The 24,657-nt window shown below is 43.3% G+C and overlaps 2 protein-coding genes across 4 annotated transcripts; both read right to left on the reverse strand.

Annotated features, from left to right (window-relative positions):
* Positions 1–580: 580 nt before the first annotated feature.
* Positions 581–11,916, reverse strand: LOC106564593 (carboxylesterase notum2). 2 transcript variants are annotated; one of them, XM_045707342.1, is made up of 14 exons: positions 11,787–11,916; positions 10,210–10,449; positions 8,423–8,493; positions 7,839–8,164; positions 7,260–7,312; positions 6,340–6,435; positions 6,075–6,135; positions 5,686–5,783; positions 5,478–5,580; positions 4,843–5,031; positions 4,531–4,631; positions 4,053–4,200; positions 3,113–3,160; positions 581–1,665 (listed from the first exon to the last, which is right to left on the reverse strand). In XM_045707342.1, exons 4-14 carry the CDS (start codon positions 8,150–8,152, stop codon positions 1,359–1,361), a joined length of 1,518 nt encoding a protein of 505 aa, XP_045563298.1. In that variant the 5' UTR covers positions 8,153–8,164; positions 8,423–8,493; positions 10,210–10,449; positions 11,787–11,916; the 3' UTR covers positions 581–1,358. The 2 variants fall into 2 exon arrangements, with proteins under 2 accessions (XP_045563298.1, XP_045563295.1); XM_045707339.1 differs by lacking the exon at positions 11,787–11,916 and having other exon boundaries at positions 8,423–8,496; positions 10,210–10,405.
* A 1,945-nt stretch (positions 11,917–13,861) lies between these two features.
* coq7 (Ubiquinone biosynthesis protein COQ7 homolog) lies at positions 13,862–24,449 on the reverse strand. 2 transcript variants are annotated; one of them, XM_014178885.2, is made up of 7 exons: positions 24,242–24,449; positions 23,681–23,862; positions 23,309–23,423; positions 22,910–23,049; positions 22,409–22,477; positions 21,612–21,690; positions 13,862–14,141 (listed from the first exon to the last, which is right to left on the reverse strand). In XM_014178885.2, the coding sequence occupies exons 1-6, from the start codon at positions 24,333–24,335 to the stop codon at positions 21,613–21,615; spliced, it is 678 nt and encodes a 225-aa protein (XP_014034360.1). In that variant the 5' UTR covers positions 24,336–24,449; the 3' UTR covers positions 13,862–14,141; position 21,612.
* Between the last annotated feature and the right edge of the window lie 208 nt (positions 24,450–24,657).

A 24,657-nucleotide genomic window follows, 5' to 3' on the forward strand; every position in this document is an offset into this window, starting at 1 on the left:
AGGAGGTTCAATCAAAGAAAAAGTAACAAAGCTCACTCTGAACAGGTTTTCAAGGATAATCCAACCTTTTATTTATTGTTCTGTATTCAATTCAACATACATCCACTATATAATGCCTGTCAAGTTATAGTTCTGTTTACAAGGTAAATATTTCAAGCAAAATAGGGTTCATTACATACAATTTTAAACAGTAGCAAATCAAACAATTCTGATTATAATTACCATACAATAGATTAGATATAATCACATTAAATGAATCTTTAATGATGTAAATTATGTTGATATTACAGTACATGACACACTAGCTGAGTAGTATCGACTACAGTGTTTTTGAAGAGGAAACATCACTTAAAAGGGCCCATGGGAAGATACATTAGGTTCAAACACACTTCACGGTAAACTCAAAGAAAGAAGAGATGGTCACGACCTTCTCTTGATAATATACAATATTATAAAGCATGACAATTACTCTTCATTTGGGCCACTTTTGCAAGATCAAACATCCCTTACTTCACATGCATATCAAAAAATATATATATATATATATATATATATATATATATATATATATATATATAAAGTCAACGTTGTAATTGCAGCAGCAGTAGAAATGTGGGCAATATAAACTGTAGGCTGTGTGTGTGTGTGTGCGTGTGTGCGCGTGTGTGCGTGTGTGTGTGTGTGTGTGTGTGTGTGTGTGTGTAGAACACATTCAATAAAAGTTAGAGAATGGTCTTGGCACTGCAAGTGTCCTTGCATGACAGTCCTTCATTCTCTGGCAGTGTTTGAGCTTGGACATGGATCTAAAATAGCAGACTCATTTAATATATCCTTCCAGTCAATCATCTACATTAAAATGTACATTTCCTCTGAATACTGTACCAGTCCTATGTTGGCAAGATGATCAAATGTGCCAATAGCTTATTCAAAAATCCTCAAAAGCAGTACGTTTCACTTCACAAAATGTTGTTGAAGTTTTGTATAGTACATGTAATTGGGTGAAAGTGTGTTGCAGGTTTGGTGTCTGACTGGTTAGCTACAGGTACCTGGCACTCCTCGTTCTCCCTTGAATCAAATCAAATGTGAGACACAACCCAGGGGTAAACTGGAATCACTCCCCTCCCCTCTTTAAACTGTCCAGGAGGGATCCTGGAGGCAAACTGTAACGTTACAGACAGACATACTGTAAGCCCAGTGACATACCCACCGGTCAAGACGGCATGGTAACAGTGGAGCACAATGGAATGGCTGAGCGGCACAAGAGAAGTAACCAGATTCTGTACCTTTCATGGTTACGTCATAACTCATAAAAAATGACCCTTTACTAAGCCAGAGAGTGGGCTTCTATACTCCTTGTCTTAGCCACCGTTACTGACCATGCTAGTTATAGAGCTACTGTCCCTCCTGAGGTCCAGGCCTAGTTTCTGGAGGTCCAGGCCCATGCCCACTAACATCTGGAGCAGGGTGAGCTCCTGCTGGGTGGCCTGGTCCACCAAGGCTGGGCAGGTGGGGTTGCACTGGGGCCAGTGGCAGGTGTCGATCAGGTGGAAGGGACAGCCCTTCAGGGGGGTCTTGCTGTTACGGTTGGCTTCTTGGAAACTCTTATCCCAGCACTGCAGAGCCCGGGGCAGGGAGGTGCCTTTGACTTGAAACGTCATCCAGTTACTAATATAAAGAACGAGGGAGAGGGGGAGGGAGAGAGAGAGAGAGAGAGAGAGAGAGAGAGAGAGAGAGAAAGGGAGGGAGAGAGAGAGAGAGAGAGAGGGGAAGGGAGAGAGAGAGAGAGAGAGAGAGAGAGAGAGAGGAGCGGGAGTGAATGGGTGCCAGAGAAAGGGGAGATGATTGAAGTAGGTTACTGTGAGAAGAGAGAGAGCGTGTTGTGCCACTTGAGCCCTGTATCTTCTCACAAGCAGTTTGCCTTGGCAGGCTGTGTCTCAATTGGTACCCCAGCTGTGCCCTCCTTGTGTTCAGCCTCCAATACCACCACCATAACCACCAACATAGCCCTGCATTAGATTACAAAACTGTGAAAATATGATCCACCTACCACACACTAGTATGATTAGGCAACCAGCTCCTCCCATCTCCAACCCTGCCCTTTACTGTAACATAGGCTCCACCTTCTGCCCTGTCACTGACCCTATGTCCAGCTGGAGAGGTGTGTGTGTTAAGTATGCGTGATTTTATGAGTGTGTGTCTGTGTGTGTTCCCTTTTAAGTCTGTATGCGTTTGCTTGCTTTAAGGGCTGAGTTTGTGCACGTTTGTGGATTTTTATTTATTTATTTATTTCACCTTTATTTAACCAGGTAGGCAAGTTGAGAACAAGTTCTCATTTACAACTGCAACCTGGCCAAGATAAAGCAAAGCAGTTCGACACATACAACAACACAGAGATGCACATGGAGTAAAACAAACATACAGTCAATAATACAGAACAAAAACAAGTCTATATACAATGTGAGCAAATGAGGTGAGATAAGGGAGGTAAAGGCAATAAAAAGGCCACGGTAAAATACAATATAGCAATTAAAACACTGGATTGGTAGATTTGCAGTGGATGAATGTGCAAAGTAGAAATATTGGGGTGCAAAGGAGCAAAATAAATAAATGAACATGGTGGCAAAGTAAATACAATATAGCAAGTAAAACACTGGAATGGTAGATTTGCAGTGGATGAATGTGCAAAGTAGAAATACTGGAGTGCAAAGGAGCAAAATAAATAAATAAATCAGTAGGGGAAGAGGTAGTTGTTTGGGCTAATTATAGATGGGCTATGTACAGGTGCAGTAATCTGTGAGCTGCTCTGACAGATGGTGCTTAAAGCTAGAGAGGGAGATAAGTGGGTGGATGGGTGCGTGTGTGTGGGTGGGTGGGTGGGTGTGTGCGTGCGTGCGTGTGGGTGCGTGGGTGCTTGTGTGTGTGTAAAGCGTGCTGGGGGGTTAGTGAAAGTGTGAAATGTCATTCAGTGACACGCAGAATGCGGTTTGATGAACGAGCTACACAAAAAGAGTAGCATGAGCTCACTGGGTAGAGATGGGTCAGGGTAGGGGTGAGGGGTAGATGGGACAGTGGATGTGCTTTTCGGGGCCCCCAGGGAGTCAGATGTCCTTACCTTTTAGTGACCAATGTGTGGGACAGGCAGGAGGGTGCGAACACAGCCCTGCAACACACACCACAGCATAACGTCAGCACTGAGCAGCGTGAAATCTTTGATAGTGTTGGGAACATGTGGAGAATATTGCTGTTGATTCATTTTTGTTAATCTTCCATTTCAGCTGATCAATAGTATACACTGACAGTACAAAACATTAAGAACACCTGGTCTTTCCATGACATAGACTGACCAGGTGAATCCAGGTGAAAGCTATGATCCCTTATTGATGTCACTTGTTAAATCCACTTCAATCAGTGTAGCTGAATGGGAGGAGACAGGTTAATAACTTTTTTTAAGCCTTGAGAAAATTTAAACATGGATTGTGTATGTGTGCCATTTTTTTTCCTATTGTGTTATTGACTGTACGCTTGTTTATTCCATGTGTAACTCTGTGTTGTTGTTTGTGTCGCACTGCTTTGCTTTAGCTTGGCTAGGTCGCAGTTGTAAATGAGAACTTGTTCTCAACTAGCTTACCTGGTTAAATAAAGGTGAAATAAGGGTGAATGGGCAAGACAAAATATTTAAGTGCCTTTGAACAGGGTATGGTAGTAGGTGCCAGACACACCGGTTTGAGTATGTGAAGAACTGCAACACTGCTGGGTTTGTGTGTATCAAGAATGGTCCACCACCCAATCGACATCCAGCCAACTAGACAGAACTGTGGGAAGCATTGGACTCAACATGGGCCAGCATCCCTGTGGAACGCTTTCGACACCTTGTAAAGTTCATGCCCTGACAAATTGAGGCTGTTCTGAGGGCTAAAGGAGGTGGTGCAACTCAATATTAGGAAGGTGCTCTTACTTGTTTTGATTCTTGGCCTATATGTCATGGATCAATCTCAATGTCACATGTCTACCACATTCCACAGTCACTTGCGTGGCTGCAGCAGCACACTTACGTGACATCTTTGAGTGAGTTCTTGATATCCTTTCCCAGGTTCTGCATGTAGGTCCACTGCTGTTCTGACAGGGTCTGACCCCCCAGGTAGATATTCTCCACTCTCAACTGCTCCTCATCAAACAGCCACTGCACCACAAACAGAGGGGCTATGACACACACACACACACACACACACACACACACACACACACACACACACACACACACACACACACACACACACACACACACACACACACACACACACACACACACACACACACACACACACACACCCAGTATGAGAACAGAGTTAGGGTGTTGCTTGTACCTATAAGTGTTTTATTGAGTAACATGAGGGACGTAACATTTATTGGTATCTTGATGGGTAACATGATGGACATAAAGTTTACTAGCATTCTGATTCATGACCCTTCAGCTTTGATAGATGAAAGATACATTCTTACAAGATGATGGTAGGTAGTAAAGACACTCACAGGTCAGGGAGGAGTAGAGTTTGTGGCTGAAGAAGCACTGCCACTCCTCTCCTTTCTTGTACTGCTGCCGACACTTGTCTGGGACCACCCCGTTCCACAACCTAAGAAAACAGCCATTGGAGAATAATGGCTTCCAGTGCGCATTGAACATAGACAGGGCAACTGTTATATGCTAAAATGATTGGTGAACTTCAAGCCAATGGAAATAAAGCTACAAGTGTGATGAGATGCAATGCTTTGTTCAGGGCATCTGTCATTATAAGGTCCTATAGACATGGATAAGCTGAAGGGAGAGAGACAGATGTGCTTTACTTGAGTCCTCTCTTGATGGCATCTACAGGTGAGCAGGAGACACTGTCTGGGCAGTCAGGAACCCTCTGCTGTTTACTCTCCAGAAACCAGCCTGAATCCACCAGGCCTCGAACCTGGGCCTCTGCCCCCAGCTGCTCCAGCTGACTGGACACCCTCTCAATGTTCAGTAGCACTCCCGTCCCTCCAGCACTGCAGAGGAGCAAAGAAACTGGGTAAAAAGTCTGTGTCTGTGACCGTTTCCCCGCATTGGCACACTGCCAATTGGAGCCAAAATGGCCGACAGCTAGCCACAATAACGCTATGCTGTCACAGTCAGACTTAACTGTGTGTTCTCGTTTTAGTCCTCAGGGTGTCCCACCAAACATGTTGCTAACCTGGGAAGAATCTCCAGAACTGTGTCCTCCTTTATGGAAGAGGCCCCTAATAGACATTATGTCATTGTCCCACACTCTACGGCCAATACAGGACAGCAGGGCTCGTAAACATCTTTATGGTAGACAACAGTTACAGGACGTCCTAAAATAGACTCACTCTGTCAATGTGTGTGAGTGTGTGGAGATGGGTAGCGGAGACAGACGGTGCCAGACAACGGGGGTAGATTGGGAACAGACCCAAAGCAGAGGAGAGGAACTCACCTTGTGCCAGCCAGCATGACAACCTTGGCCTGTTTGATGCCTTTAGGGACTAGGTCTTTGATGACCTCACGGATGATCAGGGAACCCATGAAGGTATACTCAACTGGAGGGAAACATAGATATGCAATCAATAGAACAAACCACCGTATTGAAATGGCTTTGGTGTTGAGGAAAATAATGAGGATCTGCTGGTGGTGAGAGGACCTACTGGCATCTTTCTCCTTCTCTTTTCCCGGGCCTCTCTTCTCCTTGGTGGATGTGGGCCCTGTGCCACTCCACACGTCGCTGGAGCAGTACGGGATGAATCTGCAGAAGAGGAGATACACAGCCGGGTCAGAGCCACACACTCTCTCACACACACACACACACACACTCTCTCACACGTATTCATGTCCATATGTAATAGTATTAATGGGACCTACATCAGAGGTCCATCCCTCATTGTGAAGCAACCTGTCATGTTTGATATTCATCATCTCAGCCTGCAGTTGGCTTCTTCAATCACACAGATCCTGAGAACTTTAGTTAGCAGTCCAGTATGTAGGACAACATGTACCGGTAACATAAAACAACCGGCGTGTTAACAAGCATACTTACACAATATTAGTGTTATACCAATGAGGGTTTTCTTCCGCCTGGGCTGACAATATTCCACTTCCTGTAAAGCAACCAATAGAAAGTCAAGCAGAGACAGTGGTGACCTCTCATTGGACATACAGTAGGACACAACACTGATGTCATATGACAATCAACAACCCATGACACAATGTATATTGGGAATGGGACCAAACATGGACGCCCATGTAAAACATGTATGATGGATGATGAGGATGCATTCTAAAACAGAAGGACCCCTACCTACCTTTACGCGTTTGGGGCCAGTCGGATGAGGTCATGAGTCGCGGGATATTTTTATATCTGGTATCGCAGGAGTCTTTGTTGTAGCAGCACCAACCACCTAAAAATAAGACACTAATATTAGCTTCTCACATCCGGTTTCAGAAGCTCAGAAAGGGAGACCCCCTTGTTAGCCCATTTCAGAGGCCTGAGAGGAATGGGGGTTGGGAGGAATGGGAGAGGGAGGGTAACTGAGGCATCCACCTGCAGCTCCATCTGCTAGCCTCTGGCCAGGCTCCCGAAGTGAGGGAGTGTCTGTGGGGTCTGATGCACATGTACGGCAATTGACTGTTGAATAGAAACAGCAGGGATATAAATGTGGCTATTCTGTGACTGCTTCCTAAAATCCCACCTGGGGTCCATTAACGGTAGAGTTATAATCTTAACCATAGCTATGTGTATATGCATATCTAACATGTAAATAAAATGTAAGTCAAGTCTTTTGGAGCCATACCACCTGCTGAGAAAATGAACAAATGAACAAACTGTGGGATTTGTGACCTAATCAGATACTTGCCGTATAAAAGAGTGGACATCTTGGTACTTGTTTACCTGTATCCAACAGCAAAGTACCTCTGATGTAGGATATGTACGTTGGGACATTTCAACCGGCTGAAATGTTTGTTCTTAGAGGATGTGACACATCCGGTTCTAGGTCTCAGAATACACGTGTGATGTCACAACGCAATCCTCATAAATATCCTATAGCGACGGAGGGGCGAATGCCAGAGGAGGCGTCCAATCAGAGTGACAGACAGCCGCCGAAAAAGACGAAAAAGGGAAAGGAGATGACCACCGGTCCAGATGCCGATGAGGGCGTCACGCAAACATGCCACGCGCTGACCTCTCAAGATCAAATTAACCAGAGGAGTTTAAAATACACACCTTCCAGAAATATCAGCCATCGCTTACTCCCTTTGAACTCCTTTAGGTAAAACCTGTGGACCACAAATAAACATGGATGAAGGGCTGTGAATGGTGAAACCTAGAGAACACTGCTATATAGGGTCATGTGTTGGCCGATCCTCCAACCATAATCACTCATCATTGTAACTCTTTATCAAAAAAATGATGCTAAGTACCATAAAGTATGTGACAATTCCTGAATTATTTTATTTCTTCAAAGTTCAACCACAAACTCTAATTCAAAGTCCTTTGATAGTAATTAAAACCATTTACCACTTGCCGTCACCAACTTATATAGCCGATAGCTGAGGACTCGATTACTACTTTATCTAATATCAAAACACATTTCAGTGTAATAACAGCTGTAATAGCACTGATAGACACAAAAACATGAACAACTGAATAGTTATTTCAGTGTTTTCACGCCACTATTTGATTCCTTATCACATCCATTTTTGCTGATAGATTGTCTTATGTCCTGAATACAATCTCTAGAGCTTTTTTATTATCTAAACAGCCATCATTTGCCTCAATGAATAGTTTTCCAGAGCATCTTACCCTGCCGCTGTTCCATCGTTGCACGTGACCTGAGTGTTCTTGAGGACATGCAGCTTCATATCATCTGAAGCCTTGTTGTTCTGTGAAGCTGACTGCTGGGCTGCCGCCCGACCTCCAGAGTTACCCTCCCTGCCCGACTCCACTGGCCCAGGATGGGGCTCATCTTCTGGGGCCGACTGGGCTGCCTCGGCCCCCTGGTTCTGGTTCCCCTGGTTCTTCTTAGATGACTTGCCACTAGGTTTGGCATTGCGGTTGTTCTGGCAACAAATCCCTCCTATCAGCAGCAGGAAAACCACATGGCCCAGGATCTTCATAGTCAATCCAGCCTAAGAGGAGAGCACAAAACATGCTACATAAAACACTCAACTGACACTGAAACACGCCATCCTTACTCAATGGTATAGGCGAGAGATGCAGTTTGGTTTAGAGTAATTGGGCGCCAGCATTGCAAAACGAATGAAGGTTAATGATATGTTAGGCAAATTGACTTAAGATACCAAACATCCTTTTCAAAAGTTAAAAGAGATTAAAGCAATGATCAATAACAATCAGGATCCATTCAGTTCCACAGAAAATCAACATACCCCTTTCAGTATCCAGTCCTGAAGAAGGTCACGTGTGAGGAAGGATCCTTGGGTAAAACAGAGCAGCGGTGCTACTGAGGAGACAGGTTAGGAGAGACTGTAGGTGAATGGATGCTGGCGTTGAGGACGGCTTGGCCAGTTTTTGGTAAAGGCTCTGGGTTGGCGGTGCACTTTATAGTGCCACCATATGGATCCTATTTCCCAGCATTCCCTTTGAGCTGCTGCCAGGTTCTGACTGTGCTATGTGACGACACGCTGAGGGTGTTGGATGGTTAGTGGCGAGGAGAAAAGATAACACACGCTCTGCTGAACATATTTCAAGCACCCCCACCCACTACCGACCCACACCCACACATCCACCCACCTGACCCAGTCCCACAACAAGAAAAAACTATACCTCCCTCACCCCCTACTCTCCCCTCCTCTCATCCACCCCTCTACCCTCTGTTCGCCTGTGCTTTGATTTAAACACCTACATGGCTGGCATATCTGCAGCATAATCCTTTTGTGTGCCATGTATCCCGCAGGTCAAACACACTCCGACAAGACCGCATAACCCCTGTATGTTGAACTCATGTTGAAAGATCCAGAGGACATACACAAAGGTAAAGAGTGGTTGATGCACGTGGCAAAAGCATGTGGTGGCTGTCTTGTTGAGCGATGGGTTTCCAACTTAATAATGATATAGATAGAAGCTCTAAATTAATGTTTATCAAGCCGCACTTTACCCTTTGTACCTCAAATGTTCAATTTGCCAACTGAAGGAAATGTGTTGGGAAACAAATGACAGCAATAACAGTTATGTGAAGTATATGTGTTTTACTTTGCTTTCATAAAACTGCTAAATCAATGCACTACAGTAAAACGTTTAAACATAACAATAAGAAAATAACATGTGTTGAATGAAGGCTATTAATGTTAATAATATATACAATTATTTTTTAAATATATTGATTAAAAGTTTACAATATGTGCAATTGAATATGCTATGTATATATTTTACTTTTAGTCAAATTCATCATCATTCTATGACAGAGAACTAAAATGCAAAGCATCGAGCTAAAGCCATCCAAACAGCATTGCGTGCAAAACACTGCCATCAAAACCTTTTCTAATCGTGAAGGGTTATTCATCTTAAAACATTGTCTGGCTTGAAACACTGAAACAATGCTTGAAATATAACTGTCTGGAGTATAAATCACTGTTGCTGTTATTACTGCACCTGCTGGGGTAGCCTATATTGTGTGAGACTTGAATAGGACAAGTGACAGTTAAAAGCGTTAGAAAATGACTCATACGAATGATAAAGACCCCCAATAACCAATATTACAACAAATATAAGGATAATCATCAGGAAATTGAGAAATAAAACAATTGAGGGTTGTGGATTATTTTACAGTGCATATATTATCTGGCTCTGTATTTACATATAAATAACATAGGGTAAAGTTATAACATTGTTGTTTACTAATAATAATAATAATAATAATTTGTTTCTTTGGGATTCGTTAAAGCATGAAACGTTATGTATAATTTTGTAGTTACCAAATCTGTTTACAGAAGCACCAAAAAGTACCCACTGTGACCGTAATATCTTCCTCTATAATTTCCAGGCAAATATTTGTTGAAAAAACAACGCATTACCAGTAAAATCCCCAAATCCCCTTTACACCCTATGCAATATATTCTCAAGTCATATATTACAGATCTCAGCATATGCACAGTACAGAAGTAAATCCAAGTTCTACACGATATGGCGGTAGTCGACCGGCTGCAAGCTGCTTTACCTTTTGCTGTGCTCCTGTGGGGGCCAGGTTGGGCTGAGGGCTCCTGGACAGGACAGAAGGTTTGCCACTGAGGGAAGAGACAGGGTATTTGAAACCGATCTCACGTCCTCCCTGGGATAGCTGTGGGGTGACGTACTGATCAGTACAGAAGAAGTTCACGAGCCCGGCCTCTAAAATTCTCATCAATGAAATGCACACCATCCTGACGTGTCAATCAAGTCCCTTAACGAGGCCCTGGGACTGGGAGAGACAGCAGAGAGGCTGGGGTTAAGGGACTGGGATAGGGGCTGGGGATTTTGGGACTGGGGCTGGGGACTTGGAGAGAGGCATGGGATAGTTACATACGATATTTGACACAAAAGCATTGATCGCAGCACTAGGCAGCCTAGACCATTAGCGTTTTGACTACTTACAAAACACTCTCACTATTCCTTTAACTGAGCGTCGGGTACCTTCATCTAAACGGCTATGGGTTGTGCTGTGTTTGCACACTATACACCAAACAGTTACAGCAGACAGTAATCCAGGTGTATCTACAACACAGAAATTATATCCAGAAATGTTGGTATTTTGGTACTGGTATTTATTAGGATCCCATTAGCCGCTGCAAAAGCATCAGCTACTCTTCCTGGGGTCTACGTCAAACATGACATAATACATAGTACAGAACATTATTAGTCAAGGACATCAATTATATCCAGAAATGACATCAATTATATCCAGAAATGTTGGTGTGTCTAGTCTCGTAAACTAAATGTTATGTATAAAATCAGACATTTATAGTTAGTCTTATTGCTTTGGCATTTTCAAGAAAGGTATTATTTAAAAAAATAAATCTCATTCTGATTCACATTCTCACTTCTCAATAGAAAGCTTCTTCTAAAGCATTTTTTTTTACTTTCAAGTTATGCCAGAAGGAACATACGTGAAAATATGTCTGCGAGAAGAACGTATGTGTCGAAACAATAAAATGAAATCTAATGACACTGCTATTCTGAACTTGATCTACTGAGCTGAACAATTTCTTCATTCCTTCGGTCGTCTTGAAAGCATGCACACAACCATCTGTCTTCCCAGAAATCAATGCAACAATCTGTTTAACAGATACCTCAAATAGCTGAGAAACTAAAGAAAAAACTTGTTGTAAATCTATCACCTTTTCGCTAGAACGCCTTGAGCAGAGCGCTCGAGATGGCATTGCTGCTATTTTGTTTTCTTTGATATGGGATTCGACAGATGATCATTTTTTACGCACGGGCGGGCTTCAGATCAATAGCGAAAGCACATTCAATGTTCTCAGCTCCCCATGTTGCTTTCAACTCTCTGAACCAGCTAGAGGTCAGGGGCCAAGCCTCTGCAAACCACAGTGAGGACACACACACTCATCTCCGAGGTCCATTACCTACTCCATTACCTACTGCACTTTACTTGTAAAGAAAAACATTTAGCATAACCTCACACAGAATGTGCCGAGGCCGTAAAGACCTTGCTGAACTTAACACTAGCAGGGTTAGAAGCTTGACCCCTGAGCACATAAGAGGCATACTTTCTCCCTGTGTTGTTTTTTTCTCACGTACCCTACGCATCTTCAAGGTCAGGCTATAGACACCTAAAGCTTGGGTGGTCCAGGGCACTTTGTCTGCTGAGCATGTGTGTCATCACCAGTGTCAGTGAGCTGATGGCGAGCCAGAATATCTGTCGGCAGAGAGCATCAAAGAATTGACATACACCACATTTTATGGAGACACACCACAACACAGAAAAGGTTATGACCCACAGGTAACAACTTCAAAATCAAGCACCCGGCCAGTAAATGCCCACCATATGCTGGCCACATGGGTGTCCGCCGGTGAACAGTATTCATAGCAACTTGAAGTCAACTTGTAAGAGGACAGAATACAGAAGCTCTGTGGGTGTGAATACTGGCCGCAGTGACATACAAACCACACAGGAGCTTATATTGGCAATCTGCTACCACATCACCCTGATATCAGGGTTGTCACCAGCGCTGTAGGACATCGGTGAGGGGAGAGGGCCCGTGACTGATGAGCCAGGAGAGTGGCATGTTTACGAGCTGCATGAAAGCCAGGCTCAGCGGAGAGCAATGGAGCCCAGTGAGAAACATCATTGCCAGGACTCACCCTTCAATCAGCCCAGTCGACAGAAGGGACTTGACCGGGATTGGTGCAAAGTGTGAAACGGCCACTAAAGAGGACTAACAGGTGGAGTGGGCAACGCCCTCGACTAGAGCCAGGTGTTTAGAGGCCTTGCGTGGCAACCTTCTGCAAACTGTCAACCACTCAGCGTGATGGATGGTGGGGACTGATAGCAGTGAAAACGGGATCGGCTTCAGGAGCAGGGTAATGTAACGGCCATAGACACGGTGGCATGACATACTGTAGGCCCATAGGTATGGTGGGTCCGCGAGAGGCCACAGAGGGGTGCATCTAATGCTCCCACCTCTCAGCCCATCGTCTGCGTGCCTGGCGCATCTTTGCCAGAACAGATTTCATCAGTAGATGATGAACTGCACACCCCCTATCCTCCAGCTAGCAACTGTAGTGTGAGTAAAGAACGAGGCAAGACAGAGAGAGGGGGTATAAATCCATGACTTCAGAAGAACAGGCCTCTTTGGTCTCATACAACAAACCCTGGAACTTAAAGGTGTGAAAACAAATGACATTTTGAAAGCAAATACTATTGTCAAAAAAAAAGTTTCAACAATGTATCATCTGAGTCTTGAACCGAGCCCTGTGGCACACCGTTTACCAAAAAACACCCTATAAACCAAAACAAACTCAATGAAAACACAATAAAATACCAATTTTGTCTGACGCGACATACACTGGACCCTAAAAGTGTCAAAACAAATGAAACTTTGAAAGCAAACACCATTGTTAAGGAATATTTGTTATTTATTAATTGGGTGAAGAACCGAGCCCTGTGGCACACCTAGTAGCAAAAACACAACATTAATCAGAGAAATTGTACTTGCAAACGTACTAGCAGAGTACTGCTGAGTCCATGAACGGTCTCCCGTTGCCCAGGTCATTGTCCTCTTGCCAGGGTCCCAGGGGGGCCTGGGGACATGCTTCAGTGAATAGCTTGAAGAGTCGTTGGGGCTCATGACACAGAGGAGCAGCAACGTGGCCTTGGAGTCATGCTTGAGCGGCCGAGCACCCAGCCTGTCACTGTGCTGATGTATGTGCCTGCAAGGTCACACTACGCACAGAGGGAAGCAGGCAGCAGGGCCTTGGCCCTCACATAAGCCTCTTCCCAGCTGATCCACAACACAGGGTGCCAACTGCCAACACAGCTGCCCAGGCCTGGCTGCTGAGGACAAGCACACGTAATGATTGCTACCACCAATGAATTAGAGAGCTATCGGAGTCTTGGGAGTTAATGTTAATGTCCTGAATCTGTAAAAGTAGATTCATGTTAATATTAAACCTTTAATTTCAACCATATTCTCAATTCTTGTCTGATGATGATTGATAATAACAAAGTCTATGTTCACCAGTAATAATCCTCACAGTGAACGGTAAGACTACTAGTAACTGATCTTAAAAAATTTAACATATATTGACAAATATGCAATGATGTCACACTATAAAGGAGCCCTATGCCAGAGTCAAATCTATTTTGACCCTGACCCCAGCATCCATCCACTATGACTATGTGACCCTGCTAAACACTTCATAGGAAACATATAACCCAGATACAGAACATGACCTTGGCTGGATTTCTCTGTAGCTGGTAGATGACGGTCTTGCTCATGTCGGGGTGGCCGTAAATCAGGGATTCCTGCTGAGGTGATGTCAGTCCTTTACATCATGTGTTGTGGCTCCCCACTGTGTGGACACGTGGGCACAGCTTTTCTAGAGCCCCGCTTTCACAGGGGGAGGGAGGGGACCCACCAGCCCGACCATTTACTGGAAAGAGAAGTCAGTTTATGTATGAATGTACGGTATCTTTCAAAAAACATGTGAGCCCCGCTTATCATCTTTCACTCCCATGTCTAGCTAAAACAGGCAGTATAGATAAATGTTTTTTTTATTTTACTTTGACAACCAAATTTGGGTACAGAATTGGCCACTGGCCAACACCATTGTGTTCAGTGCTGCACTGGCTCAGATCAAGCTAATGGCCCCTCGCTTCTCAGAAGCTCTCATAAAGGTTGCAGGCATGAATGCTGTGACAAACAAGAACAGAATTCGAACATACAAACACTGCGTAGGAATTCTGCTTGAATTTATGGTAACGTGACAGCTAGCATCTGCGCTAGTACGCTCTGATAATAAATGAGGGACTCTCCCACTGGTCTGACTGATGTTGTGATACAAACAAAACAAAATATGATTGGCTAGTTGCCCTTGTTATAGCCTTAATCTATCAATGCAACTGTTACAAGATGTGTAAAATATATGTTTAATTTTAAAGTCAAATCAGTCTTTTGAAAATAATCGTGAATTATTTTTTTAGGTCAGTAAAACCCCCATAACAGTACCAAGCACTCGCACCTGGTTTTGCAATGTTTAAAACAGATAAAACCCAATAACTTTACAAAGAATACGGAAATTAACCAGAACAATGTACACAAAGAAGACAGATAGGAGGTGCTACTTTTTATTTAACATCAGAAGCATGGGTTTTTCGGCTTAAAAGTCAATGTCCAAAAAGTATCAACATACAGCATTATGGGAAAGTTGAATATGTTATTTTGATACAAAGTTGTTTTTGTAATAAAGAATCTCAAAGAAACAACATTTATATTTATTATTAAGGTAAATACTAGGTATATATTGCAGGCTGGAAAATGCCAATCGCCTCAAAACGTATACTACATTTTAGGAGCTTAAGACGGTCCATGGGGAAGCCTCTTGAATCCACAAATAAATGAACAGGGTCTTAACCTAACGAGTGGCTTCTTCATATCAAGAAACTCCGGTTATGTTCCAATATCCACACATTCTTAGTAGTATGATAGTGTGGATTTCAGAACTGAGCTCTACTGTGATCCTGCTGAGAGAATGGCACCGTATGATTAATGTCAGTCAGATTCTATCCCAAAGCAGGTGATGGACAACCCTGTAGATCTAGGTCAAGAAACAATATGCTCTGCATCCGAAAGCCTTTATGACTCATATGAATTTATATTGTCCACATGCACAAAATTTACAGCCTTGATTATTCACGGTCCCATTCGGGAGTTTTATTGCTATTTTCAAATTCTTGTTGCTGATTTCTCGGTCGATATATCAGCAGATTCCTTCTGAGGTGAATCTAGGCGAAGAAGCCGAACAATTCAACCACAGTTCTCCTGATTGCCATGTTTGGATGCTAAAAATAGCTTCATAATATTATGTAAAATGTCAAGGAAGAACGTTACTCAGCGTCATAAAAAAGATGCATTTCTGCTTGAGTCGTAACGAAATCCTACCGTTTATGGAGTATCGTTGCTAATTTAGAAAACGGGTGCTAATTTAGACGTTGGGTTTTATGGTTAACTGTTATTAACACCTGCATCATGACTGAGTCGTCACTCGTGTTTTTATTTAACAGCAAGTTTGTCACCCAAAGCTGTGCCAAAAATGCAGTTGTGCACTTGTTGCTTTTTTAAAAGACTTGCATCTTGGCTATAAAGCTGTCAACACTATTAATCTGGAACAGAAATAATATGTGACGATCAAACTTTAGTCGCAAAATAAATCCCCCCCCCGGCGCCCCACCATATGGGTCATGTATCTTATTGATAGAACCCAACTGTCTCATGCAGCTTATCTATAGGTGGTAACTTCCTGTTTCAATAAATAGTATGCAGCATACTTTTTATTTCTCGCTGTGACAAAGAGGAGAAAATGTAATGCCTGTAAAAACCAAAATATCTTCTTTAATTTTGAAGCTAGTAAGCCTGGCAAGAATGTACAGTACGTAGACATGGGAAGAGTTAGGAACCATAATAGCAGGACATGCATTTTCTATAGGACTCAGTTACATTGTCGCTTATTGGAACGATTTCATTCCACAACACCAGGTAGCCTAAGCCTGCTAAATATACTAAACTCAGCAAAAAAAAAGAAACATCCCTTTTTCAGGACCCTGTCTTTCAAAGATAATTTGTAAAAATACAAATAACTTCACAGATCTTCATTGTAAAGGGTTTAAACACTGTTTCCCATGCTTGTTCAACGAACCATAAACAATTAATAAACATGCACCTGTGGAAAGGTTGTTAAGACACTAACAGCTTTCAGACGGTAGGCAATTAAGGTCACAGTTATGAAAACTTAGGACACTAAAGAGGCCTTTCTACTGACTCTGAAAAACACCAAAAGAAAGATGCCCAGGGTCCCTGCTCATCTGTGTGAACGTGCCATAGGCATGCTGCAAGGAGGCATGAGGACTGCAGATGTGGTCAGGGCAATAAATTGCAATGTCCGTACTGTGAGACGCCTAAGACAGCGCTACAGGAAGACAGGACGGACAGCTGATCGTCCTCGCAGTGGCAGACCACATGTAATAACACCTGCACAGGATCGGTACATCCGAACATCACACCTGCGGGACAGGTACAGGATGGCAACAACAACTGCCCGAGTTACACCAGGAACGCACAATCCCTCCATCAGTGCTCAGACTGTCCGCAATAGGCTGAGAGAGGCTGGACTGAGGGCTTGTAGGCCTGTTGTAAGGCAGGTCCTCACCAGACATCACCGGCAACGGTGGGCACAAACACACCGTCGCAGGACCAGACAGAACTGGAAAAAAGTGCTCTTCACTGACGAGTCGCGGTTTTGTCTCACATGGGGTGATGGTCGGATTCGCGTTTATTGTCGAAGGAATGAGTGTTACATCGAGGCGGAGGGTCCGTCATGGTCTGGGGTGGTGCGTCACAGCATCATCGGACTGTGATTGTTGTCATTGCAGGCAATCTCAACGCTGTGCGTTACAGGGAAGACATCCTCCTCCCTCATGTGGTACCCTTCCTGCAGGCTCATCCTGACATGACCCTCCAGCTTGACAATGTCACCAGCCATACTGCTTGTTCTGTGCGTGATTTCCTGCAAGACAGGAATGTCAGTGTTCTGCCATGGCCAGCGAAGAGCCCGGATCTCAATTCCATTGAGCACGTCTGGGACCTGTTGGATCGGAGGGTGAGGGCTAGGGCCCAAAAACATGAAACCATGTGCAAAGCTGCAAAGTCATAAACACATGATGATTGTGGCCTGTGGAATGCTGTCCCACTCCTCTTCAATGGCTGTGCTAAGTTTCTGGATATTAGCGGGAACTTGAACATGCTGTGTACAGGTCGATCCAGAGTATCCCAAACATGCTCAATGGGTGACATATCTGGTGAGTATGCAGGCCATGGAAGAACTGGGACATTTTCAACTTCCAGGAATCATGTACAGATCTTTGCGACATGGGGCCATGCATTACTATGCTGAAACATGAGGTGATGGCGGCGGATGAATGGCACGGCATTGGGCCTCAGGATCTCGTCACGTTATCTATGTGCATTCAAATGAATATCAATAAAATGTCATTGTGTTTGTTGTCTGTAGCTTACGCCTGCCCATACCATGTCCCCACCACCACCATGGGGCACTCATAACGCTGACATCAGCAAACCGAGTGACCCACACGACGCCATACACACTGTTCGCCATCTGCCTGGTACAATTGAAATCGGGATTCATCCATGAAGAGCACACTTCTCCAGTGTGCCAGTGACCACCGAAGGTGAGCATTTGCCCACTGAAGTCAGTTACGACGCCAAACTGCAGTCAGGTCAAGACCCTGGTGAGGACGACGAGCACGCAGATGAGCTTCCCTGAGACGGTTTCTGACAGTTTGGGCAGAAATTCTTCGGTTGTGCAAACCCAGTTTTATCAGCTGTCCGGGTGGCTGGTCTCAGATGATCCCGCAGGTGAAGAATTTGTGTTTAGTGTATTTTTGTTTGGTGTATATTAGTAGCTAATTAGCAATTCGCTTGCCAGATATCCAACAATAGAATGTAAGCCTATTAGCAGCGTTTGCCAAATGCATGGCTTGCAGAGATGCCTTGTTTGTCCAACCCTCAGATTTATAGACTGTTTTGCAACAAGAGCTAAAACAGGAACTTTATGATTGATGATGGGTAGCCTATAAGTCAGCGTTTATTAATATTGAAAGAGACTCATTGGCGGTTCAGATACGTACACTTGTATCTTTATGCTGTGATATCATAAGGTATTAAAAGGTACATGAAAACATAGTACCAAGGAAGAGGGGAGGGGGTATGGGACTAGGTCACAGAGCAAACCAATCCATGTCAGTCTGTGTATCCCATCATGCCAAAAAAAGACTTCACCTACATATATACAGTTGAAGTCGGAAGTTTACATACACTTAGGTTGGAGTCATTAAAACTCGTTTTTCAACCACTCCACACATTTCTAGTTAACAAACTATAGTTTTGGCAAGTCGGTTAGGAAATCTACTTTGTGCATGACAATGCTCAAAAACCGCTATAAAAAAAATTACTACAGTTTGCAACTGCACATGGGGACAAAGATTGTACTTTTTGGAGAAATGTCCTCTGGTCTGATGAAACAAAAATAGAACTGTTGGCCATAATGACCATCGTTATGTTTGGAGGAAAAAGAGGGAGGCTTGCAAGCCGAAGAACACCATCCCAACCATGAAGCACGGGGGTGGCAGCATCATGTTGTAGGGGTGCTTTGCTGCAGGAGGGACTGGTGCACTTCACAAAACAGATGGCATCATGAGGTAGGAAAATAATGTGGATATATTGAAGCAACATCTCAAGACATCAGTCAGGAAGTTAAAGCTTGATCGCAAATGGGTCTTCCAAATGGACAATGACCCCAAGCATACTTCCAAAGTTGTGGCAAAATGGCTTATGGACAACAAAGTCAAGGTATTGGAGTGGCCATCACAAAGCCCTGACCTCAATCCTATAGAAAATGTGTGGGCAGAACTGAAAAAGCGTGTGCGAGCAAGGAGGCCTACAAACCTGACTCAGTTACACCAGCTCTGTCAGGAGGAATGGGCCAAAATTCACCCAACTTATTGTAGGAAGCTTGTGGAAGGCTACCCAAAACGTTTGATCCAAGTTAAACAATTTAAATGCAATGCTACCAAATACTAATTGAGTGTATGTAAACTTCTGACCCACTGGGAATGTGATGAAAGAAATAAAAGCTGAAATAAAACACTCTCTCTACTATTATCCTGACATTTAACATTCTTAAAATAAGTGGTGATCCTAACTGACCAAAGACAGGGATTTTTTTACTAGGATTAAATGTCAGGAATTGTGAAAAACTGAGTTTATGTAAACTTCCAACTTCAACTGTACATACATGTGCGTCTCTGTTTGTGTCGTCATAAGTCATCACGGACTGCTAATAGTACGCTGGGTGGACGGGTAAGGTTTAAACAAAGTGTTCCCGGTATAGGACTCGTAATACGTTTGAGTAGTTTTGTCCATCTTGGGGTGTGTGCCAGCCGGCCCGCTCGGTGCATTACATGAGGGGAGGAGGGGCTATTTTTAAGGCAGAGGGCACAAAAAGAGCAGAGTTACAGCATGTTAACCTTTAGGGTCAGGTCTGATACGTAAACCCACCCCATCTAAAAAAAACTCCTCTGAACTCATGCTGGGGAAAATAACTCCCTGCCTGAGAACCAGCGGCCTGGCCCCAGTGAGAAATGACTCTTCAGTGGGCCATTCCTGGGCTGGTAGGGGCAGAAAACAGCTGGGGTACAGGTGACGAAACACACACGGACACACACAATGCCTAGTGAAGTTTAAAGGGATATTACACTTCCAAATTAAAGTTTGTCAGATTTTTTCAGACATCTACAGTAGTCTCATGTCAAGACAAAAGCACGTCCCTCGACATTGGGGCAGATAACAGTTCAGTGGGCTGTTCATGGGCCTTGGCTGGGGCGGCAGGAGCGGAAACAGTTCAGCGGGCCGGCAGGGGGAGAAAATACATAAGTGGGCTGTGGCTTGGATGCCAGAGGCACCCTCGCATACAAGGCACAGAGCCAGAGTAGGATCGGTACTGTCAAAGAATAATATACGTCAAAAACATGATATCACATTGTTCCTTTTGACCCTCTTTGTTGCACCAACAACAACGCAGCTTCTTTGTATTCTCTCTTTGCTACTTTACATTCTGTCGTAGACATTGCACGTGGAATGGAGGTCAATACGTCTCTCTGTGCTAACTGATGTGTACTATACACTGCATCTAAAGTGGCTAGGGCAGATCTCAGGCACTAGGTCAGTACAGAACATACTATAAGGACACTTCAATCCCTATAGTATTGTAATTACTTCGCCATCATGCCTATTTATTGCCTTACCTCTTTTATCCTACCTCATTTGCACATGCTGTATATAGATTTTTCTACTGTATTATTGATTGTATGTTTGTTCATTCCATGTGTAACTCTGTGTTGTTGTATGTGTCGAACTGCTTTGCTTTATCTTGGCCAGGTCGCAGTTATAAATTACAACTTGTTCTCCACTAGCCTACCTGGTTAAATAAATAGTCAATACAGGGGTCTCTGGGAGTAAACTGAATCACCGGAACACTTTTCTCTGCAGTGCTGAACGGCATAGATTAGCTAGACCCCCCTGCCAGCACATCAGTTGTCAATCCTTCCTTCACTCTGATCTAAGGTACTGGAACAGCTGTGTAAGAGGCTTAACCATTCATCTGGACTGACAAGCCATTGTTCATTGTGATTTATGACACATAACGTGTGAAAGAGGATAGTTTGTTGAAAGGTATGGTGATGGCGTGACAATGCCAATATCGATATGTCCTCGTTAGAGCTATGTTAGATATTTATCTTTCGGGGAATAACAAAGGCATGGGTGGGGGTTTTCAGTGGAAAGGTGATTAATCATTCAAACAATTAAACCTAACAGATAGGTAATTACAGTATCAATGATGTTACAAAATGAACTAGATAAGGAAGATAGGTTCCAGCTCTGTCAGTGATGACCACAATACCTTAGTATAGCAGGATAACACACTACCCCCACCCCCTAGACCAGACAGAGGGTAGAATTACACCAACTTTCCCACCAATATCTCTTTGACAACTGGCTTATTCTAGGATGCCAACTCAGAGAGGTTTCAGCATTGAGATGGTACCTATATGGTTTGGCTGTTAGTGCTAGCATTGAAGTAAATGACAACATCTAGGTTACAATTGGACAAAAAAAATATATATATTTTTTATGGGAGTCCTTTTTTGGAAAAGTGCACTGACTATTACATTGTACAAAGTAGCCAGGTTCACTTTACATATCCATTTACATCACTTAAATCATTATATTTTTTAGACAACCATCTGTGAGAAACTGAATTAATGATTACTTTATAGGCGCTGAGACACGAATATTGCGGCTGTGCAGCCAAGTTGTATTGCACTCTTCAAAAGCTTGTATCCGGGGAGCTAAAACAAAAGAAAGAAAACAAGAAAACCTTTATCAGAAGAGTTCAAAGTATATGACGTTTGACAGTAAACAGTGAAGGAATGGAACACCACAGTGTTCCCAAGCCGCATGCAATCTTTCCCACCATGAGCCAGTTTTGGAGGAATCAAAGCATTTGAGTGGGAGATAATGAGACGGAATCCCTTCCTTGTTTTTATGGAACAAATTGAAAAGGAAAACCCATAATGATCCAGGGACAATAAACCACAACATAAAAAGACTGGGGAACACTGAGACATCACTATGCAACAACAACAAAACACAAAAACATCATTATTGACCAATCATGATATATTGCTTGCTTGATTTTTGCTCGAGGCGCTTTGAGATTCTATGGAAAGCGCTTCAGAAATGTAACAAATTATGATTAATTACTATTAGAACTGAACTCAATCAATTGTCCCGTGTGGCTCAGTTGGTAGAGCATGGTGTTTGCAACGCCAGGGTTGTGGGTTCGATTCCCACTGGGGACCAGTACGGGAAACAAAATGTATGAAATGTATACATTCACTACTGTAAGTCGCTCTGGATAAGAGCGTCTGCTAAATGACTAAAATGTAAAATGTAAGATTCACTCCACCAGCCATAGCTGTTGTCAATAAGAGAATAACAACAGAAGCTTAAGAAAAGGATTAAATGGAGTAAAACCTAAAGATCAAAGTGGGAAAGAGGGCTTACAGATTCAGCATCGTGCTCCAGTCCTGTATCATGATGTTCCATCTCATCATCTCGGAATTCCTTTATTAACTGTATGGAAAATAAATGGCCACATTCACTTCTCAGAAATCAAGACAACAAACACTCAAGACAAAGTACAGTATGCATTAGTAAATAATAGGGGTAGGGTTTTACCCGACCAGGAAAGTACGAGGGTCCTCACTTGCTTCTATAGCCACAAAGTCATAAATCCCGCCCATTTCTACAATTTCTCTTCTTAAAGTCTGATTTTAAAAGTACCTTAACCACACTGCTAACCTTATGCCTAACCTTAAATGAAAGACCAAAAAGCCTACATTTTGACTTTAAGGCTGTGGAATCTGACTTTGTGGCTATAGAAGCTACTGTAAACCAAGTAAGAGCCCTAGCTGGGGCACAGAATTTTTCTTGATAGAGCCCAGAGTTGTTCCTGGTCAGAAAAACTCCAGGCCCCATGGTATGAGGGATGGTTCATTATCTTACTTTTAACAGCTCTACGTATCTGTCTGGGTCCTCCTCCATGAGGGCTCTGATCTGGCTGTTGTAGTGCTCAGAGATGCTCTCCTCCACAGCCACAGTACAGGCCATGGCCCCTTCTTTACCCAGCAGAGCAGTGCCTGCTCCTGGGGGGTCACACAACAGAATATGGTCTATCCCCCCCGAGTACCATATGTATCATACTGTTGTATTGGATTATTGTCTTATTGCAACAGAACTCACAGACACAGTATACATGACAATAGCACTTTTTAAGTACTTACCTACAGACCCATTTTATTTCATTAAACCTAGGCTACTTATTTTAGAATGTAAAATATACATCCATTCACTGTGTTTATTTGTCAGGGATATGTGACAACTGTTGACCGTCTTGTTCCTTACCTAGTAAAAAACCTGCAACGTTCCAGAGGGGCAACAGCAACGTTGGGCGAACTCTGTTCTCTGCAAGGATCTCATTGAATTTGGCAAGATGCTTCTTCTCTTGATCCCACATTTCCTTGAAGCATAGTGAATATGAATATATAATTGAGGATGCTGGAATGTCAACATTTTGTTTTTGTGGGTCACCAAGCACTGACAACATGATTACATCCATTCACTTTAATTGTTGTCATAATGTTAACTTTGGGATACTGGAATGGTAGCCAATAGTGACTCATCTAAAAAACAAAACAAGTAGTTAGGCTATTGTCGTCTGCCAGAATGAAAGAAAAGTAGCTACATCTGTGCATGTGTAATGCAGACTACCTATACCTGAATAAGCGGTCCTGTCTGTGACCTTCCCAACACTGCCATCTGGCCGGCGTAGATGCGGTTGGCACCGTATTCCCCTGCGTGGTCCACCCGCAACATACTGTGCAGCAAAGCCTTCTCTGCTTCGTCGCGCGGGGGCGGTATCACACTGTATGCCCGAGAATTGAGCTGTACTGGTAGTGCTTTAAACAGGACGAAAAAGTTTATTAAAATATGTAGCTATCTTACTTTGCAGTCGAACATGTCACCTGAAATACCGTTTTTTTTTTCAGAACAACATGGCTATAACGAATGAAGTGTCCCACCCCTTACAAAAGCACCATGTAAACAAAAGGTGAAATTGCCAGTTAAGTTAGTTTGTTAGCTAACGTTAGCTAATAACTAGCTCTAGCTGCAAAGCTCACTTGAGCTGCTATGAGGATGCAAGTAAGACAGAAACTGACCACTGACAAATTATATATGACTAGCTAAGCCATTCGTAGGTCAGCATTCATGTATGAACACTGAGCAGACTTGTTTTTAGCATTGTAGCTAACTAGCTAAACAGCATTGAGTGCCTACCTCTGTGCTTCAAACAACATTGCCGTATCCTCAAAGGACTGAAAACATGCGTCCAGTCATGCAATGCAATATGTGCAAAAACGGCTCGTTGCATTGCTAAGTGAATAGTTATTTGGCTCTATTACTCTGTAATCAACATATGTTACATATGCAGGTTGTCATTGAAATGTGCCTGCTGTGGAGGTGGCGCGGTCAAATGACGTCTCCTTCTTCCATGGTTTAATAGCGGCCCGAAAATAAAGGTTTAAGGTGCATGCCGCCACCTACTGTCCTGGCATGTGTGGTCAATCACGGTTTTCTACATTGTTATGTACAGTGCATTCGAAAAGTACTCAAACCACTTTACTTTTTGTACATTTTGTTACGTTACAGCCTTATTATAAACTGGATTAAATACATGTTTGTCCTCATCAATC

Source organism: Salmo salar, chromosome ssa02 (assembly GCF_905237065.1).
Source record: "Salmo salar chromosome ssa02, Ssal_v3.1, whole genome shotgun sequence".
Lineage (NCBI taxonomy): Eukaryota > Metazoa > Chordata > Actinopteri > Salmoniformes > Salmonidae > Salmo > Salmo salar.